The sequence below is a fragment of the Eutrigla gurnardus genome (assembly GCF_963514095.1).
Source record: "Eutrigla gurnardus genome assembly, chromosome: 7".
In the NCBI taxonomy this organism is placed as follows: Eukaryota; Metazoa; Chordata; class Actinopteri; order Perciformes; family Triglidae; genus Eutrigla; species Eutrigla gurnardus.
Window position 1 is genome coordinate 1933326 of NC_139921.1, and position 21043 is coordinate 1954368.

Genomic DNA, 21043 nt, shown 5'->3' on the forward strand with positions numbered 1-21043 from the left:
AAGAGGCCGTTCAAGGCAAGCAAGCAGCAACCAGAGAGACATTCTACACCACCAGCTACACCATCTGGTCCAAGACCTGAATGAGTTTTACTGCAGGTTTGAGAAGCCAACATTCACACAATCAATGTATCTGGTATTTAGTATTGTTGTTGGTGGATTCAGGTCCAGATTTTGACATTTAAGTGCAAAGTATTTAAATATAAAATATGCATATACAAATATGCCCTCTACTGATTGATACTAGATGGAAACTCCAGTTCTGTAAAGTGAAGCATAGGCTGAAGTTCCTTTAACTTCAACGTCATTCTCTCTGGTTGTATAGAAGTCTATGAGAAAATGGTCCTACTTCTCTCTGCTGGCCACCAGGGGGCGACTCCTCTCTGGTTGTATAGAAGTCTATGAGAAAATGGTCCTACTTCTCTCTTGATGTATTATCTGACTAAACTTTGAATTTATGGTCTCAACTCTAGTTTCAAGTCGTCTTCAATCCAGCATGATGTTCATTTAGTACATTATGGTCCATTTAGAGTCCAACAGACCAGAAAGCAGGGGATGCTTTAGGGGGCGGGGCTTATATCTGCTGATTGACAGGTTGCTACCACGCTACCAATGCAGGTTAGCTACTAAGATGACTTTCATACTTAGCTGTAAAGTTGACCTTGAATTATGAAGCTAACTTTGTTAGCAGCTTCACACCAGAATCCAGATGGATCCAGATCCAGTAAGGTTGCTGCTCTGGGTGCCGCTCTGCCGCTTGTGTTCATCAGAATCCGAGGCTTCAAAACCGTAGTCCACAAACCAACAGGCGTTGTCACCATGACGACGTCCACTTCTGATCTCCAGTCTGTGGTTTAGTGACTCTTTAAACTTGGTTTTCTCCACAGAGTTCAGCAGATCTCAGAGGTTCCGTTGACCCAGCAGCATCAAACACACCTGGACTCCGTATTTATGGTGAGTACATGTACAAGCTCACCTTTCACTATTAACCACATCAACTACTGGCTGAACAGGTTCTAGTGGTCTCCATGCTGCTCAGACCCACACATGAATCCCATGTTGGGTTCTTTAGAGTTCATGTTCAGTTTATCCTTCTGTTCCAGCTGCTGGAGGAGAACATCAGCACTTTTGTGAAGAACGAGCTGAAGAAGATCCAGAAGGTCCTGAGTCCAGATTACCCAGAATGCTTGGAGAGTGAGGACGAGGAGTTGTTGGACGGTGAGGATGAAGAGCAGAGGAGCAGCAGAGAGGCGTTTCAGAAGATCACAGTGCACTTCCTGAGGAGAATGAAGCAGGAGGAGCTGGCTGACTGTCTGCAGATCAGTAAGAGGATTTTAACAGATTTAACATGGTGGAAAGAAGAGAAGGATTCAACATGAAGAACTTCATATTTCTCCTAATAGGCTGCACAGAACTTCAATGTTTAGGTTCTCTGGTTTTCTACACACCCGATTACAGCTGACATCATCATAAATATGCGTACGCATGATGTCAACGTTTATGTCGTTTTGCTTCAACCATCCAGACGAGTTAGAAGCTTTAAACAGTGAATTTAAACTGTTAGTAGCATCTAAATGTCTGCTTGTTACGTGTTCGGTTGTCAGAATCGATATTCCAACGGACTCAAGTTCTACTGAGTTCAGACAGGATCACGACCGTTTCAGAGGAACAGGTGTTTCACTTCACCCAGTGACCGTGTTAACTGGTGACTTACAGCTCGTATTACTCCAGTGTTGGTAGATGAAAAGAAAAAATGTATTTAAAACAGGCTTCTACGAAGACACCTCCATGTTTTCAATGGTGGCGTCTCAGCGTGGAGGATTACGGTATACCAGGACATTTAGAAATCCCAACAGTACTATTTTCAACACCGTCATCAACAGTGGCGGCTCCAGAGATTTTCTGTTGCAGGTGCTATGGGGATGCTCAACACTTAAGAGAAGGTGCTTTGAATTTCAGGGCATTTCATTATGGCGGTGGCATCGGACCACCCTTGGTATATATAGCTACACACGCGTACACGCATTAACTATACTCGTTCCACGACTATAAGCAATATATGTAAAAGTATTCAACACAAGGGCTATAGATACAACATACATGACATCAAGGACAAAATTCTGATTTCAGAGGTGGGGGGGACACAAGTATTTTTAATAAAACTCTAACTCTTTCAGTTCACTGTGTTTTCTAGTAGTTCTTCTAGTTTTCTATTGCTAATTTTAAGTTTACTGTTCCCTTTTTTGGTTTGACTGGTTGTAAATCATGTAGCAAAACATTATCACCCAATTCTAATACAATAGTAATAATAACAACACTAATAATAATACATTTTATTGATCAGATTATTGAGAGCTTTGTAGATGATGAGGAGGATCTTGAAGTGGATATGCTGCTTTATTGGGAGCCAGTGAAGGTGTTGCAGGACGGGTGTAAAGCATTTCTTTGAGTAACTTACACTTTGACTTCTAAAGAAGTCTCTTATGTCCACTTTTCTTTTTTTAGACATCCTGGCTGCGTCTAATTACCAAACACACACACACGCGCGCACATACGCTCACGGACACCGATTCAAACGTAAATGTAAATTAAACCTCTAATATTAACATCCTTCTAGCTGACGTGAACCAGGCAGAACAAACTCCCAACTTCCAGTAGCGGACTCCTGTAGGACTCCTGTAGGACTCCTGACCGCAGACTAGCAGACCGTCGGTGTGCAAGCAAGATGGAGAGACAGCGGGGACGGCCAATCACACAAGAAACGGCAGAGCCAATCGAGGAGCTTGTGGGCGGTCTAAACTAAGGGAAACAGGCTTCAGCTTGAGCGGCCGTTTTCCGCTTGGTCCTAGTGCTTGACGCGTCTCTGTTTACTATAGCGTAACATTGTTTTTGGACGGTAAAAAGTGCAACGGACCAAAACGGCCTTTTGAAAAAGTGCAGGGGACATTTCCCCTGTGTCCCCCCCCCTAAATTACGTCCATGCATGACATTAAAATATAAATATAAAAAAACTACAGACATTTCTTGGGGGTGCTGGGCGGGTGCTATGGCTATTATAGGGGGAGCTACAGCACCACCTAGCTTCCCCCTGGCGCCGCCACTGGTCATCAATACCGTCTCTTTCTATGATGCTGTATTGTGATGTGTTGTAGTGACCAGCAGACGCCACCAGAGGTCAGTGACGCGATACAAGAGGCTCTTTATTTCGAGACTGACTCACTGAGCTTTACAGCTGCAGTTCAAAGGGTTATATATCCTTCCAGTTCTGTTTCTCTTGTAAATGTCTTTTATTTTACTTCTGTTGGCTTCATCAGGTGCACCTGATTGATTTTGTCACCAATAGTTCTGATTTAATCATGAAAGAAGCTCATGAAGTCACTACTACTGAGGACTATAGGAATACATGGCTCTAACACATGGCTTGTTCATAGACTGTAAAAGGGTCTGTAGGATCCACTAACTGGGTTCCTTTGTTGTTTATCCAGGAACCGCTGGTGCAGTGTACCAACGTAAACTCAAGTCTGACCTCAAGAAGAAGTTCCAGTGTTTGTTTGAGGGCATCACTAAAGCAGGAAACCCAACCCTCCTGAATCAGGTCTACACGGAGCTCCACGTCACAGAGGGAGGGACTGCAGAGGTCAATGACCAACATGAGGTCAGACAGATTGAAACGGTATCCAGGAATCCAGACAGACCAGAAACAACCATCAGACAAGAAGACATCTTTAAAGGTTCACCTGGAAGGGATGAACCAATCAGAACAGTGATGACAAAGGGAGTGGCTGGCATCGGGAAAACAGTGTTAACACAGAAGTTCACTCTGGACTGGGCTGAAGACAAAGCCAACCAGGACATACAGTTCACGTTTCCATTCACTTTCAGAGAGCTGAACCTGCTGAAAGAGAAGAAGTTCAGCTTGGTGGAACTCGTTCATCACTTCTTCCCTGGAACCAAAGAAGCAGGAATCTGCAGGTTTGAAGAGTTCCAGGTTGCGTTCATCTTTGACGGTCTGGACGAGTGTCGACTTCCTCTGGACTTCCACAACAACGAGATCCTGACTGATGTTACAGAGTCCACCTCGGTGGATGTGCTGCTGACAAACCTCATCAGGGGGAAACTGCTTCCCTCTGCTCGCCTCTGGATAACCACAAGACCTGCAGCAGCCAATCAGATCCCTCCTGGGTGTGTTGACATGGTGACAGAGGTCAGAGGGTTCACTGACCCACAGAAGGAGGACTACTTCAGGAAGAGGTTCAGAGATGAGGAGCAGGCTAACAGGATCATCGCCCACATCAAGACCTCACGAAGCCTCCACATCATGTGCCACATCCCGGTCTTCTGCTGGATCACTGCTACAGTTCTGGAGGACGTGTTGAAGACCAGGGAGGGAGGGGAGCTGCCCAAGACCCTGACCGACATGTACATCCACTTCCTGGTGGTTCAGTCCAAACTGAAGAACGTCAAGTATGATGGAGGAGCTGAGACGGATCCACACTGGAGTCCACAGAGCAGGAAGATGATTGAGTCTCTAGGAAAACTGGCTTTTGAGCAGCTGCAGAAAGGAAACCTGATCTTCTATGAACCAGACCTGAAAGAGTGTGGCATCGATATCAAAGCAGCCTCAGTGTACTCAGGAGTGTTCACACAGGTCTTCAGAGAGGAGAGAGGACTGTACCAGGACCAGGTGTTCTGCTTCGTCCATCTGAGTGTTCAGGAGTTTCTGGCTGCTCTTCATGTCCATCTGACCTTCATCAAGTCTGGTGTCAATCTGATGGCAGAAGAACCAACAACCTCCTGGTGGTCTAAAGTCTCCAGATACAAACCTAAACTAAAACATCTGCACCGGAGAGCTGTGGACAAGGCTTTACAGAGTCCAAACGGACACCTGGACCTGTTCCTCCGCTTCCTTCTGGGTCTGTCACTAGAGACCAATCAGAAACACCTACGAGGTCTGCTGACACAGACAGGAAGTAGCTCACAGACCAATCAGGAAACAGTCCAGTACATCAAGGAGAAGCTTGATGAGGATCTGTCTCCAGAGAGAAGCATCAATCTGTTCCACTGTCTGAATGAACTGAATGATCGTTCTCTGGTGGAGGAGATCCAACAGTATCTGACTTCAGGACGTCTCTCCTCCAATAAACTGTCTCCTGGTCAGTGGTCAGCTCTGGTCTTCATCTTACTGTCATCAGATAAACATCTGGACGTGTTTGACCTGAAGGAATACTCTGCTTCAGAGGAGGCTCTTCTGAGGCTGCTGCCGGTGGTCCAAGCCTCCAGCAAAGCTCTGTAAATATAGTTTTTCATTCAGAAAACAACAAACCATCTTGGAATTACAAGGTTCTATCTGCATTCTGAACCATTTGATTGGTTTTCCCAACTGCAAAAGGTAAAGAAGTAAAAAGTAGTTCCAAATAGTTACTGAAGAGTAAAGGTAAGAAAGTATTTAGTGAAAAAACTACTCGAGTACTGAGTAACTTCTGAGTAAATTCTGATTATTGTGGCCCCGCACCTGGTGATGTGAGAGACTACCAGGAGGCATAGACGTTGGAAGGTGTTGGGGATGTAGCAGGAGCAGATTTGGTTATCAACAGTTAACTATCAATATCAATATGATTATCGGTATTAATAATTATATTTAATATATTATCATGATATAATCATGAATAAACGGGGCACCACCCTGGGATCAGGGAAAAGATAACCTAAAACTGTATTCAGTCTCAATATAAAGGTTTTACACTCACATGCCAATCATCGTGATCATTGGCATGGAAGCATAAAAACAATCTAACAATTAAAAGGCGTGAAATTCAAGCACTAGCCTTCACAACCTGCTGTTATCCAGTGACATATACACAACAAGCACAAGAGACCGCTAGTTATAATATAATAAGATTGATTAAAATCAGTAATAATGATCACAATCAATAACACTGCAATTAACAAAGCCTTATTACCTAACTACCTAACATACAAAACTAAGCTAAACAGAAGGAGAGACACACGTGGAGTGTGTGTGTGCGTATGTGTGTGCGTGCGTGTCGAGAGAGAGAGAGAGGGAGAGATAGCTATGTGCAGCCACCAGATGGTACTATTCCTCGCAGCGTTCAGGGGCGGAGCCACTGACGTCCGATGGAGTAGCGAGAGAGAGAGAGAGAGAGATAGCCGTATGTAGCCACCAGATGTAGCTATGTCCCTAGCGTCCGCCGGGAACAGCTGGCTTAGGACACGTGTGTGCGGTGTGTATGTGTGTGTGTGTGTGTGTGTGTGTGTGTGTGTGTGTGTGTGTGTGTGTTAGCGGGACACAAACAAAGAGAGAGAGGATGCGCGAGCGATATTCTGAGGCTCAGAAGCCGTGCCGCTATCACACGGGCTCGCGTGAATGAACTGGCGTTTATTCCGCGAGACCGGCCTTTTAACTGATAGTAGAGGCTTTCTGAGCTCGCGAATATGGCGGAGGTTAGTCGGAAACACTGTTACAGAAATCAACCCAGCGGCGTGGGTACACGATCAGCATTCACACACAGCAGCACATGAACAAAACGGACTCGGCGATCCGCGATCAGAACTTAGAACACATTAACAAGAAATACAAGCATGTCCTACACTATCGAATCTCTGCTTCTGCCCAGACAAATAGCCTTTTACTTTGTCGATGTGAGATGCGTCGATGTGAGGGTTTCGTCCCGTGCGGTGATGGCGTTCCTTGACGCCGGCAACGGACAGTAGTTCGTGGGGCGCTCGTTCAGCGCCGGATCCAATTGGTTGAAGAAAACCGTTAGTTATTCTTCCTTCTGCAGGGAACGATGAACAATCGCGGGGCTCGGCGTTTTAGTCAGCTGATTTCAGACAAAGACGGGTCGAGTTATCCGTTCTGCTGGCAGCTGGGACGAAGAAAGTGTGTTCTTCCTTCCGCGGGGAACGGGAGAGTCACGCTGTCGCGGTGGTCTCCTCGGGATCCAAAATGATAAACAAAAGAAAAATAAAACGAGTAGAGAAAAAGAGGGTAAAACAGTCTGTTGCTCGTCCAGCGAGTTTGGGGGAAAGACTGCGGCCTAGGACAAAGGGAAACGCTGCAGACGTAATCTAGGACGTAGGGCACCAGTTGTGACGTCAGACCTCGCAACCAGGTGGAGGTGACACTAAAATGGTGGTTTGTAGTTTTTTATCTCCCTTGTCCCATTGTCTGGCCGCATTGTGTAGGCTTTGTAGGCCGCATTGTGTAGTCCTAACGGTTAGGTCCCAACAAAGGGCAGCTAACCCCCCCAGTTACATAAAAATCAATGCTTTCTCTAACATGAAGCGTTTGTCACCTCAGCTGAAAGAAAAGAAAAAACACAGCTCACCGCTTCATCCAGCGTCTCTCCTCTCACACACACACACACACACACACACACACACACACACAGATACACACACACACACACACACACACACACACACACACACACACACACACACAAACACAACCACAGTGATCGATAGTCATGTTGAAGACATTTATTCTAACTTTTCTCTGAGTTTTGTCGACATAAGAATGACTCGACCCACAAGAATCTGCGTGATGAGCAGCTACAAACAGAATCTCACATCAGAAACATTCAGAAAGGAACTGATTCACAACTGAAAGTGAAACTTAAATAGGATCGACAGATTCACTGACTTTAGACGGTAAAAGTCGGGGGATTTCAAAAAGTGGGCGGTATATTGTGACGCCTCCATAAATGATTGCACATACACTTGCATATTTATGCACATTTGTCTCTGAATGACAAGGATTTAGAAATAAAAAACGTTAAAAGAGTTCTATCTATAACCGGGCGTGGAGAGTTTGTGTGCCGTCATGTGACTGCCTGGCTGCGTTTGATTGGTGAAACGGAGTCAGTGAGAGTCTTGAAAGAAGACTCAGACAGAAATAAACAGATGGCACAGTGTGACGTTAACCTCACCATGGAGCCTAATACGCCACCCAGCTGCAACAATAACCTGATGAACAAACATGTTAAACATCATTTAACTTCATTATGATAATAATGTCAGTTAGAACCTGAGGGGATGAACAGTTGTTTGTAATTGTTTCATCACTAATTTCTGATTCCTCTTCAGACTCAGTGGCTGTAACCTCTCAGAGAGAAGCTGTGAAGGTCTGTCCTCAGTTCTCAGCTCCCAGTCCTCCAGTCTAAGAGACCTGGACCTGAGTACCAACGACCTGCAGGATTCAGGAGTGAAGCTGCTGTCTGCTGGCCTGGAGAGTCCACACTGTCGACTGGAAACTCTCAGGTCAGATTCAACTACTTTGAGAAGTTTACCTATGAAGCTTTCAATGATGCGTTTTTTTATTTTTTTATTTATATTCACGTATTCCTAAAAAGACACGTTTGCTACTAATCTGTTAACATGGCTGATGAAATACTGTTTCTGCTGCTAACGACTTGCCAGCAAAAGAACAAAACAAAACTTTTGTCAAAACCAAACCTCTTGTTTATCTTTTCCCTGCCGTTCCATGTTTTAATAGTTTTATAAATCCACCTGGTGTTCATAAATGCTGTTGCAAACGTCAGTCTACGTTTGTGAACGTCACTCCATGAACATGTGAGCCTGAACTACAACACCAGACTGTCTCTGCTGTCAAGGTGGAGCCTAGTCTGGTTTTCACCATACTAAGGTCAATCTTTTAAGATTGAACATTAGTCTGGGGAAGCTGCGCTTTGTTTCTACTGCTCAAGAGGCGGGATCAATGGGCATCGTTCAAATGACTCCGTACGCAATTGGATAGTCCTACAACCAATCAGAGCAACTTTCCGGACAACAACTGCTGCTTCGTGTCGCTTATGTTTCGTCATCGTCACCGGCCAATAGCGTGCCAGGAGAGAATGGCCGTTTCTGATTGGAGCCAAAGATTCTGGCAATGTAACAGCGAAAGTAAGCCTGAGGGTGTCCAGCCTAAACTGCCGAGCGAAATCCAAATTTCCCGGAAGTTTCAGGCAGGGTTCACCCAGCCTAGGTGGAGCCAGTTTGAACCACTTTCTATACAGTTGAGTTTATTGAGTTTTATATGAAATGAACTAATATTCTTGTCACGAGGACTTCCGGTGGCGTCATGTTGTAGTCGGCAGCGGGAAAAGTAGCTCTAAAGAAAACCAATTAAAACTAGCCATTAACTAAAGCAAAAACGGCAGAAAGTACGGAAACCTGGAAAATCAGTCGATGAACAAAGTTTGTGGAAAGTATGGTTAAGATAGGGAAGCCTGGAGAAGAGGACGGTGCAAAGGCAAGTTGTACCAAGTCGGTGGAGGGAGTGAGCCCAGATATGGAGCGGCTAGAGTCGGCTAGCAGCGAACATGACTCGTTCATATTAATGGAGCTGCGCAAATTCAGACAGGAACATGCCGAAGCAGCAGGTGACAACAAGAGAGCTATGACTAGAAATGAACATGAAGGAGCTTATGGAAAGAACGGCATCCCTGGAGCAAAGAGCGGGACACATGGAGGAAAGAATTGGAAATCCAGAGGACAGGGCGACGCGACTGGAGCGGTCAGCCGCCTTCCTACTCCAGCAAACGGCCAAACTATCTGGTAAGTGCGATGACCTGGAGTCAAGAATGAGACGCAACAACATACGGATTCACGGCATCCCAGAGGGCGCAGAGAAGAACGACACCATAGACTTCATAACGGGACTCATTAAGTCCAGAATCCAAATCGCAGGCGACATAGAAATACGCATCGAGAGGGCGCACCGGTCACTGGCGGCTAAACCCAAGGACAGCGCGGCCCCGCCGAGAGCGATCATTGTGTGCTTCTTGGATTACAAAGTTAAGGGATATGTGATACGGCAAGCCTGGAAACAGAAGACTACATACGAGGGACAAACCATCTACTTTAATCAAGACTACACGACGGAGGTTCAAAAGAAGAGGAAACAGGTGAGGGATGTCATCAAAAAGCTGAAGGAGGAAAACGTGAAGGCACAGTCCCCCTACCCAGCCCAGCTTAAAGTGTTTTTGGACTCAGGGACAAAGACCTTTGCCACACTAACGGAGGCAGCACCTGTGTTAAAGGACATGGGGATTGAGGTGGATGAAGACAGGACGGAGAGGCTGCAGAGGATGATGACGCAGAGCAGCTGGACCGCGGCGACAGGACAGAGAGGGAGGCGGAGATGGCCCCACATCACAGAAGAAGACGTACATGCCCTCATGGAGTAAACTCAACACCTCTACTGATATCGTAAGAACAAAACAATAAAATAAAGGTGAGGTGTAATAATGGAAATGTGGAGATCCAGACCCAGACCCCGTCCTATCTGGACCCAGACCCATAACTGATAGATCATTGAGAATTATGAAATGATGACGGAGCGTTTCCATTTTACTGCTGCAGCGTTAGCATCACTACACTGGTTCAGATGGTTGGAGGCTAAATCATCTCACTGGTTGCTACTCACAAACACTAAATTACCCAGTAATGCAACGGGGTGAAACGTTAACTCTGAACTTAATCAAATCTGTGCAAACTGGAGTTTCTGTGAGTGACGTTTCTATGGTGACAACTGAGGAGACTCACTGACAGCTGACAGATGGATCAGAGAGTGGAGGTGATAAACGTCAGTCAGGTCGGTGAAATCTAGAGCCGGTAGATAAGTTCACACGGCTGCTCTCAAAGAGGAACGCTGACAGTGAGAACAGAGCTTTGAATCAAGACAGACTCTTTTCTTCCAACTGGCAGTTGAACACCTGAATGCCTCATATGTTCTGAGACTCTTAAGAAGCACATTTTCAAAGCTGTGTTTTGTATTTTACTGTTATTATCAGAGAACTTGTTATTCATAATTCCTCCAGTTCAATATGAAAACCATAAACATTGTTGAAATGTTATTGAATTACAGCCTTTTTTCTTTGCTAGATGGTTTAAAATCAATACCAGATCTTGGTTGGCACACCAGGTCTGAAGACAGACCACATAGACTGTTTCAACTGTTGTTTCTTCTCTTTTCTAACGCTTCAATTTCTCTCCCAATCATTTCAGCTCGTCTCTTTTCTTTCTTTAACGTCCTCCTCTGTCCATCTCTGTCCATCACTCAGCCACGCTTATCCCACCCAGTACAACATCAACACAGCAAAAGACAAATATCACTTTTTCTCATTTTAAAAAGTGGACAAATGGACATAAGTCTATGTAATGTCCCCAGAAGTGACAGTAGTGTGTGTGTCTTCAGTCTGTCAGGTTGTCTCATCACAGAGGACGGCTGTTCTTCTCTGGCCTCAGCTCTGGACTCCAACCCCTCCTATCTGAGACAGCTGGACCTGAGCTACAATCATCCAGGAGACTCAGGAGTCAAGCTGCTGTCTGCTGGACTGGAGGGTCCACACTGGAGACTGGACACTCTCAGGTGAGGACAGGTGGACAGACATCAGACTGGACACTCTCAGGTGAAGACAGATGGACAGACATCAGACTGGACTCTCTCAGGTGAGGACAGATGGACAGACATCAGACTGGACACTCTCAGGTGAGGACAGGTGGACAGACATCAGACTGGACACTCAGGTGAGGACAGGTGGACAGACATCAGACTGGACGCTCTCAGGTGAGGACAGATGGACAGACATCAGACTGGACGCTCTCAGGTGAGGACAGATGGACAGACATCAGACTGGACACTCAGGTGAGGACAGATATCAGACTGGACACTCTCAGATGAAGACAGATGGACAGACATTAGACTGGACGCTCTCAGGTGAGGACAGGTGGACAGACATCAGACTGGACGCTCTCAGGTGAGGACAGATGGACAGACATCAGACTGGACACTCAGGTGAGGACAGATATCAGACTGGACACTCTAAGATGAAGACAGATGGACAGACATTAGACTGGACTCTCAGGTGAGGACAGGTTGACAGACATTAGACTGGACACTCTCAGGTGAGGACAGATGGACAGACATCAGACTGGACACTCAGGTGAGGACAGATGGACAGACATCAGACTGGACACTCAGGTGAGGACAGATGGACAACAGCTCCAGACTGTGTCTCCGTCTCTGACTGAGGAACTGGGGTTCATGTTTAATGGTGGACCTGATTGAGGTCTTTGAATGTCTTCCTGCAGGGTGGACCATGGGGGACAGCAGAGACTGAGACCTGGTCTGAGGAAGTGTGAGTATGTTTTCAGTAACTCAGCTGCTCCAGATTTGAACGTGTTCATGACTGAAATCCGATGATCACGTTTCTATCAGGATGTAGCGTTTGTTTCTTCGTGGCTGTAAAGATGTCGTGTTGTGTTCACACCAAACGCCACATTTTCACACTCAATTACACACAAAGTCAACGCAGAGACACAAACGGACGGCAATTCCTGCCGGACGGCAACGGAGACAAACACGCAACATTCACGTAGTCGTGTTTGTGTGAGTTTAAATATTTCAACTCAAGAGATAAATTCCTCTGTGTCTCTAAAGCGTCTCAGCGTTGAGATCGTCCTCCTGTCGTCCTGACGTCCCTGAATCCTAAATGGAGGAACCAGATGTTGTCTCCTGGGTCTGTGGTCCCCTAGAGGTCTAGATAGTAGCTCACATTAGTCCAGAGACCAGACCAGACTATGTGGAGAAACCAGAGACTGTCTGTGGTCCCCTAGAGATCTAGATAGTAGCTCACATTAGTCCAGAGACCAGACCAGACTATGTGAGGAACCAGAGACTGTCTGTGGTCTCCCAGAGGTCTAGATAGTAGCTCACATTAGTCCAGAGACCAGACCAGACTATGTGGAGGAACCAGAGACTGTCTGTGGTCCCCCAGAGGTCTAGATAGTAGCTCACATTAGTCCAGAGACCAGACCAGACTATGTGGAGGAACCAGAGACTGTCTGTGGTCCCCCAGAGGTCTAGATAGTAGCTGACATTAGTCCAGAGACCAGACCAGACTATGTGGAGGAACCAGAGACTGTCTGTGGTCCCCCAGAGGTCTAGATAGTAGCTCACATTAGTCCAGAGACCAGACCAGACTATGTGGATGAACCAGAGACTGTCTGAGGTCCCCCAGAGGTCTAGATAGTAGCTCACATTAGTCCAGAGACCAGACCACAGGTTGGTCTGGTTTCAATCTTTAGTAATTTAAGGCCAAACTGTGATATTTTTAGGACCAACGATGTAATTTTGTGGTGTTTTTGTTTTGTCTGTTGATCGTCAGTGATCCAGAACAGACAGGTTCGTTCTCACTAATCCAACTTTCCTAACGGCTCTACATATATTACACTAATTATACACATATATAGAAACCTGTTCTCCAGGCAGGACCACACGGCCTCCCACAAAGAACACCCCCACTCCACATGGCTGACTGGTCCACACCCACACACCCACACACACACACACACACACACACACACACACACACACACACACACACACACACACACACACACACACACACTTGTATAGTATTTAGTTAGATAGGCCACTTGGACTTAGTGTATGTTTCTTTGTTTATTGTTAATAAACCCCTTATGAACATACTGCTGTGTTTATTAATGTTGTATAAGAATGAATGATATCAACCTCTTCTCTGTGAAGAATTCACTAATCCTTCAACTGTTTGTACTCATATTCTAATAGTTATTAATTATTGGCATTTGAGTACAAACTCCTTTATATTGAGACTGAGTATTGATATTAATAATTATCTATTAATAACTGAATCTGCTCCTGCTAGTTCCCCAACACTGTGTTTTTCTCTGCGATCCAACAAAACACACACCACTACACACCGGTGTCCTATTTATCAATGAAATGTATGACGTGACCCATCACCATCAAGTTACCGCCCCCTTGTGATGTCATATACTAATACCCAAAGTATATTTATTAAGCTTTCAAAACACAAACAAAAAACACCCGACTGTCTCCAACAATAACCTTTAGCTGCATTGTGTTTGTTCTCTCCATCAGATGTCTGTGAACTGGAACTGGACACAAACACAGTCAGCAGAAACCTCAAACTGGACGACACCAACAGGAAGGTGACACGTGTGTCAGACAACCAGTCATATCCAGATCATCCAGACAGATTTGTCTCATATCCTCAGCTGCTGTGTAGAGACGGTCTGACTGGTCGCTGTTACTGGGAGGTCCAGTGGAGAGGAAGGGTTTATATATCAGTGAGTTACAGAGGAATCAAGAGGAGAGGAGACGACTCTGTGTTTGGAAGGAATGATCAGTCCTGGAGTCTGGGTTGTTATGGTGGTGGTCGTTACTATGTCTATCACAAAAGCAAACGAACAGACATCTCCTCCTCCTCCTCCTCCTCCTCCTCCCCCTCCTCCTCCTCGTCCTCCTCCTCTGGTGTGGTAGCAGTGTACTTGGACTGTCCTGCTGGCACTTTGACCTTCTACAGAGTCTCCTCTAACAAACTGATCCACCTCCACACCTTCAACACCACATTCACTGAACCTCTTTATCCTGGGTTTAGAGTCAGGTCTGGATCAGTGTCTCTGTGTCTCTGAAACTGTTCACAACAAACACAAAGCGGTGCGATTACATTCAGAGTCAATGCAAAGATGTGAATGAAAACATTGCAGTTTGTAATCCGTCAGGTTCATTCCTCCTTGTACTTGTTGTAAATGTATTAATGCTTGTGTAAATGTACTTAAATGAATGGAGTATATCGGGATGGCTTTGTCTTTAGACTGAACCTTGTCGTGTTGAGGAACATGCATTAGTGACTGGAGCAAATAGTTGCTGTCCAGTGAAAACCATCAACATGAAACACAGAGCACACACAGATTAGAATAGAAAACATAATGTATTTAACATATTACAAATAAAAACACATATTAAACTGTTTCTTCATTGTTGGAGAAAATGCTCCTGCTAAATCCACTAAGGAATTATAAACTATGATGATGCTGCAGCTGTGATTTTCCATTCATCAACGCTTTATAACGCTTGCTCTTGGGTGATGTTGGAGATACACAGACCAGCTGATGAAGACGGCTGCATGATGCATGTGAACGTGTCTGGGTATAAATGTTGACTTTGCTGCAGTGAACCTCCGTTGAATTGAATCCGGCGTCACCAACAGGCTTGGAAGAAGAGAAGCGTCCGCTGGCTGCATCTCGGCTCTGGGCAACTCTGACACTGCAGACGCAAATAAAGGTTGGAGGCGTTTTGCCACTATTTTATCGTCAGCTTCACCTCGGCCTAGACGCAGTGAGTAACGCATAATATTCTCCAAAAGGAAATTGATTAAGATCAAGATGAGAGAATGTGTGGATTCAAATCAAACGACTGAAATAATAAAAAGACTAAAGCTCTGTGTAATAAGGAAGTTACATGAGAACATGTTCAAATAAAATAATAATACAAAGAATGTGAGTTAAAAGTAGATCCTGAGGGTAAAGTTAGGGCCGTTGATGAGACTCAGACCAGAGTGTCCCAAAACCAAGACTGCAAACTGTCCATAAATGCAACTTGGGGTCCTTCATGAATGCAACTCCTTCACTTATAATAGACACATTTATCAACACAATTCCAATTACTATATGTCTGCATGAAAGTAATTGTTAAATATGCATATCGTTTGTTTTCATGAACGGCCGAGGTGTGTGGCACTTTAAAGAGATCACGCCGACCCACAACTCTTTTCCTTTTGCATAGGAAGGTCAGTTGTATCCTAAAGGAGATCTGAAAGGATCATTGGAGCTCCTTTCCTTTGGTAAAGGAAGGTCCGTTGTATCCTAAAGGAGATCTGAAAGGATCATTGGAGATCCTTTCCTTTGGTAAAGGAAGGTCCGTTGTATCCTAAAGGAGATCTGAAAGGATCATTGGAGCTCCTTTCCTTTGGTACAGGAAGGTCCGTTGTATCCTAAAGGAGATCTGAAAGGATCATTGGAGCTCCTTTCCTTTGCATTTAGAGAATCTGAACGGCTCTTATCATGGCGGACCTTGTTTACTTCCGGGTCACGTCTTCAGTTAGGAACCTTCTTCAGAGAAAAAGGCCAAATCCCAACGTCGCCCCTCACAGACTCACAGACTTTGATGTGCGTTCCCTTTGAGTCCCCGAGGGTTCAGGTCTGTCCCACGGTCACATCGTGAAGTGCACGAAGACTCGCTCGCGGACATTTTGAGCCCTTTATGCCCACTAACGTAACTCAGCATCGATGCTGACTTTGCCTGAGGGAATTACCCACAGTTCATAGCGTTGCAACTTGAAACACGGGGTTACCAGGGAAAGCCCGGAGGACTAAAAAAGGTAAACCAAGAGCCGCATGTGTGGAATATTACATTTAAGCAGAAACTTTAACATTAAAGATTTAATATGGAACCTAAAACACTTGAAATCATAGGCATGTCATCATAGCCTACACACCTGGTTTAATCATCAAGCAGTTATTTTAATTTAGCTTATTGAAGTAAACACATTATTTGAGTGACGTCTGGTCTGGGATGATAAGAGTCTGGAAGACGTTCAGATCAGGCTGTAAAACGTGAAATAAAACCCAACACTTTTAGATAATATATTTTGTGTCATCAAAGTAAAGTGACATACCGAGTGCTGTCCCATTTGTATTTCTACCATTTCAAGTCCTCCCAGCCTCTCACACTCAACCGTTTACCAGGTGACATCAGGTAAGTCCCTGAGGGTTCAGGACTTAGACCTTAGTGGGACATTGGGATTTGGCCAAAGACTCCCACAATGTGTTAACGTGGTTGTGTTTTTGTTAATGTGGTTGTGTTTATGTTAATGTGGTTGTGTTTTTGTTAATCTTGTTGTGTTTTTGTCACGGATGTACTATGATTGAAGGAGGTATGGACACAAATGCAGTTAAAATGTTTATTTAAATGATAACTCAGGGAGACCACAGGGGCAAAAATACTGTCAAAAAAACAAAGATCCAATCCAAAGCGTGGAGAAAACTCAAACAATAATCCAGACAAAGACCAGGACACAGGCAGGACAGACCAGAGGGGTATTCCACCAAACTCGCTAATTAAAGCGGCGCTTACCTGGTTAAGCCTGGTTAGAACTAACGCCAACTTCCACTTGCGGCTAAACCGGTTCCATTAACGCATTTCAGCCGCGCCTTGTTGAGGCTAATTCAAGCCAGGTTAACGTTGTCATGTGTTACGCACGTTCACGGAATATGAAGCCAGACCAGAACCGTGAATGTCGAATCATCGAGAAAATGGCAGAAAAGACCAGCGCAAAACATATTGATGGAACTGTATGAGGAGTACAAACCCATCATAACCAATAAAGGGAATACTGTAGTGATAAATAAAAATCGCGAGGCTGCTTGGGCAAGAATTGCCGAACAATTAAATATGGAAGTACCGTTAAGAGTAACATGTTCTGATATAACTCTGACTACGATTTCTCTAACGTGAGGATTGTGTAGAGGTAACGTGCCGGCTTTGCATGCCGCCGGCCACGGTTCAATTCCCAACTATGGAAGTTTGAGAAACTTCTGTCTTTGTCCGGAACTCTCTCTCAGTCTCTCTCTCTCTCTCTTTTTTTTTTTTTTGATAGGCCTAGTAAATGCATCTACACTCAACAAAAATATAAACGCAACACTTTTGTTTTTGCTCCCATTTTTCATGAGATGGACTTAAAGATCTAAAATTCATTCCAGATACACAATATTACCATTTCTCTCAAACATTGTTCACAAATCAGTCTAAATGTGTGATAGTGAGCACTTCTGCTTTGCTGAGATAATCCATCCCACCTCACAGGTGTGCCACATCAAGATGCTGATCTGACATCATGATTAGTGCACAGGTGTGCCTTAGACTGTCCACAATAAAAGGCCACCCTGAAATGTGCATTTTTTTTTTTGCTTTATTGGGGGTCTGGGGACTCAGAACCAGTCAGTATCTGGTGTGACCACCATTTGCCTCATGCAGTGCAACACATCTTCTTCGCATAGAGTTTATCAGATTGTCAATTGTGGCCTGTGGAATGTTGGTCCACACCTCTTCAATGGCTGTGCGAAGTTGCTGGATATTAGTGGGAACTGGTACACGCTGTCGTATACGCCGGTCAAGCACATCCCAAACATGCTCAATGGGTGACATGTCCGGTGAGTATGCTGGCCATGCAAGAACTGGGACATTTTCAGCTTCCAAGAATTGTGTACAGATCCTTGCAACATGGGGCCGTGCATTATCTTGCTGAAACATGAGGTGATGTTCATGGATGTATGGCACAACAATGGGCCTCAGGATCTCATCACGGTATCTCTGTGCATTCAAAATGCCATCGATAAAATGCAACTGTGTTCTTCGTCCATAACAGATGCCTGCCCATACCATAACCCCACCACCACCATGGGCCACTCGATCCACAACATTGACATCAGCAAAGTGCTCACCCACACGACGCCACACACGCTGTCTGCCATCTGCCCTGAACAATGTAAACCGAGATTCATCCGTGAAGAGAACACCTCTCCAACGTGCCAGACGCCATCGAATGTGAGCATTTGCCCACTCAAGTCTGTTACGGCGACGAGCTGGAGTCAGGTCAAGACCCCGATGAGGACGACGAGCATGCAGTTGAGCTTCCCTGAGACGGTTTCTGACAGTTTGTGCAGAAATTGTTTGGTTATGCAAACCAATTGTTTCAGCAGCTGTCTGAGTGGCTGGTCTCAGACGATCTTGGAGGTGAACCTGCTGGATGTGGAGGTCCTGGGCTGGTGTGGTTACACGTGGTCTGCGGTTGTGAGGCCGGTTGGATGTACTGCCATATTCTCTGAAACGCCTTTGGAGACGGCTTATGGTGGAGAAATGAACATTCAATGCACGAGCAACAGATCTGGTTGACATTCCTGCTGTCAGCATGCCAATTGCACGCTCCCTCAATGCTTGTGGCATCTGTGGCATTTTGCTGTGAGACAAAACTGCACATTTCAGAGTGGCCTTTTATTGTGGGCAGTATAAGGTACACCTGTGCACTAATCATGATGTCAGATCAGCATCTTGATGTGGCACACCTGTGAGGTGGGATGGATTATCTCAGCAAAGCAGAAGTGCTCACTATCACACATTTAGACAGATTTGTGAACAATGTTTGAGAGAAATGGTAATATTGTGTATCTGGAATGAATTTTAGATCTTTAAGTCCATCTCATGAAAAATGGGAGCAAAAACAAAAGTGTTGCGTTTATATTTTTGTTGAGTGTACATTGACCAACTCATTTATCTCAACAATTCAATGAACACATTCAATGAACCTATTAATGAACTCACCTGAAAGGAATGTATGAGGCTGAAAATTGCATGCAGCAATGCCTTTGTCATTGGGATCTATAACATGCTATTAATAATAACATCTTTATGCCTATCATGTTTTTGCAAGTTATATTTGGGCTCTGGGGAAATTGTATGACATATTTATCATAGTTAAGGTAAAATGTTCTAATTCTCTGATCTAAAGACAATTATACAGGCAAAAAAACAACAAAAAAAACACACATGAGATGTCTTCGCCGGGATGTGAACCTGCAATGCCAACATCCAGGGGTAGGAGCATCACCACTCACCCAACTGGGGGTTTTAGATAATGATATGGCCATATTTTTTTAATTGCAAGCGTGTATTCTTAGACACTTGATGAAAATATAGTCTGTTTGTACTTGATATATGTAATTTTGGTAATTTTTGGTCTTTCACGTGACGAAATCAAGAGGACTAGGCTTGGCGGAACCTTCTGCTGGTACAGTTGTTTCCGACAGACGTTTCTCTGAAACCCCCGCTAAAGTAAGCCTGATGGTTAGCCTGCCCCAGGGCAGGCTAGTTTGGTCGGATGAATTCCCATGGTTACTTAGCGGAGAGTGCCTCAAGTCACGTTGATGGAACGCAACTCTCGCTAAAGGTAGCGAGACTTATCGAAATTAGCCCGGCTTAGCGCTTAGCGAGTTTGATGGAATACCCCTCAGGTGGTGGACACTCATCCAGGATAAAACAGACGACCAAGCCAAGACAGAAAGGAAACACAGACGAAATACATAAGGGTTGATTAGGTTCAACGACAGACAGGTGTGGAAACACAAGGGCAGGCTATGGTGATTGGGGAGAACGAGAGGCAAGGCTTACGAGACAATGAGACACAGCTGGGAGACAGAAAAGCAGTGAAACCAAGACAGGAAGTAAAGCACATGACAACACAAGACAGAAGGACTACAAAATAAAACAGGAAACCAAAACAACAAAACCCACAGTCATCAGTAAGCTGTCAGCCTGCAGCCAGACATGCTAACATGCATGAACACACTCCACTCCCTGGAAATGAATACACTGGAATGTAAACGTATCACTTTTATCAGGCATGTTTTAAAGTAGTTGGACTGACTCTGATCAGCATCAACTGTAGGAGGAGTGTTTTAGAAACACATCTTTAGTCAAATAATATACGTAAATCCACACATGCATTAGTTAATGAGAAGAAAACCTGCCATCGTCATCCTCTTCAGGCACACAGCACAGTTCCTCCCATGTTTCCCAGAGACAAACCTCCCAGTCAGCTGGCGGCGCTCTGATGGCGTCCTCCTCCCAGGTCCCCGACTCACCGTTCTGAGCCGGGGTCTCGTCCTCAGACCCTCCCTTTCTGATTCCGGCATCGACACCTGTGAGACGGTGGAGACAGTGAAGTTTAAGGTGCACCGGAGGACCGTGGTCCAGTATCTGGTCCGGGTTCAGGACCCCGACACTGGTCAGGACTATGACGGCGGCTGTGATCAGCTTGGCTGCCGGCTCGCTGCTGCTGCTCGTATGCAGCGGCGTCGCCATCAGACGCCTAAAGGCCAACGGCTCACTCAAATCAGCTGTGGCAACGAAAACAACAACAACAATCAGCTGATCAGTGTGACGCCATGGTGTCACTACGACCAGATCACGGAGGGACGCGTGGAGGAAGGGCTGCTTCACTGTGACATCTGTACTCATTCTCCCAGCATGCACTGGGGCAAAAGTGGTTGAGGAGGCAGACAGTGACAACACTTTGTTTCATTGCATTTTATTACATGTGAGATCCAATAAACACAA

The 21043-nt window shown here is 45.1% G+C and overlaps 3 protein-coding genes across 3 annotated transcripts in view; all 3 read left to right on the forward strand.

The window, feature by feature from the left end:
• LOC311016207 (uncharacterized protein) overlaps positions 1–21043 on the forward strand; it is a 618931-nt gene that overhangs the window by 364531 nt on the left and 233357 nt on the right. The window contains exons 18-19 of the mRNA XM_084013783.1: positions 8107–8280; positions 11219–11392. Coding sequence (XP_083869909.1) covers positions 8107–8280; positions 11219–11392 — 348 coding nt within the window. The remainder of the gene's footprint in view (positions 1–8106; positions 8281–11218; positions 11393–21043) is intronic.
• On the forward strand, positions 8599–10252 carry l1td1 (LINE1 type transposase domain containing 1). Its single transcript, XM_084013798.1, has 2 exons — positions 8599–8633; positions 9005–10252. The coding sequence occupies exon 2, from the start codon at positions 9429–9431 to the stop codon at positions 10206–10208; it is 780 nt and encodes a 259-aa protein (XP_083869924.1). The 5' UTR covers positions 8599–8633; positions 9005–9428; the 3' UTR covers positions 10209–10252.
• On the forward strand, positions 13954–15025 carry LOC311015810 (stonustoxin subunit beta-like; the record flags this gene model as incomplete). The annotated part of the gene is made up of 1 exon (XM_084013253.1): positions 13954–15025. A coding segment is annotated over one exon (549 nt), but the record flags the coding sequence as incomplete, so codon positions are not given.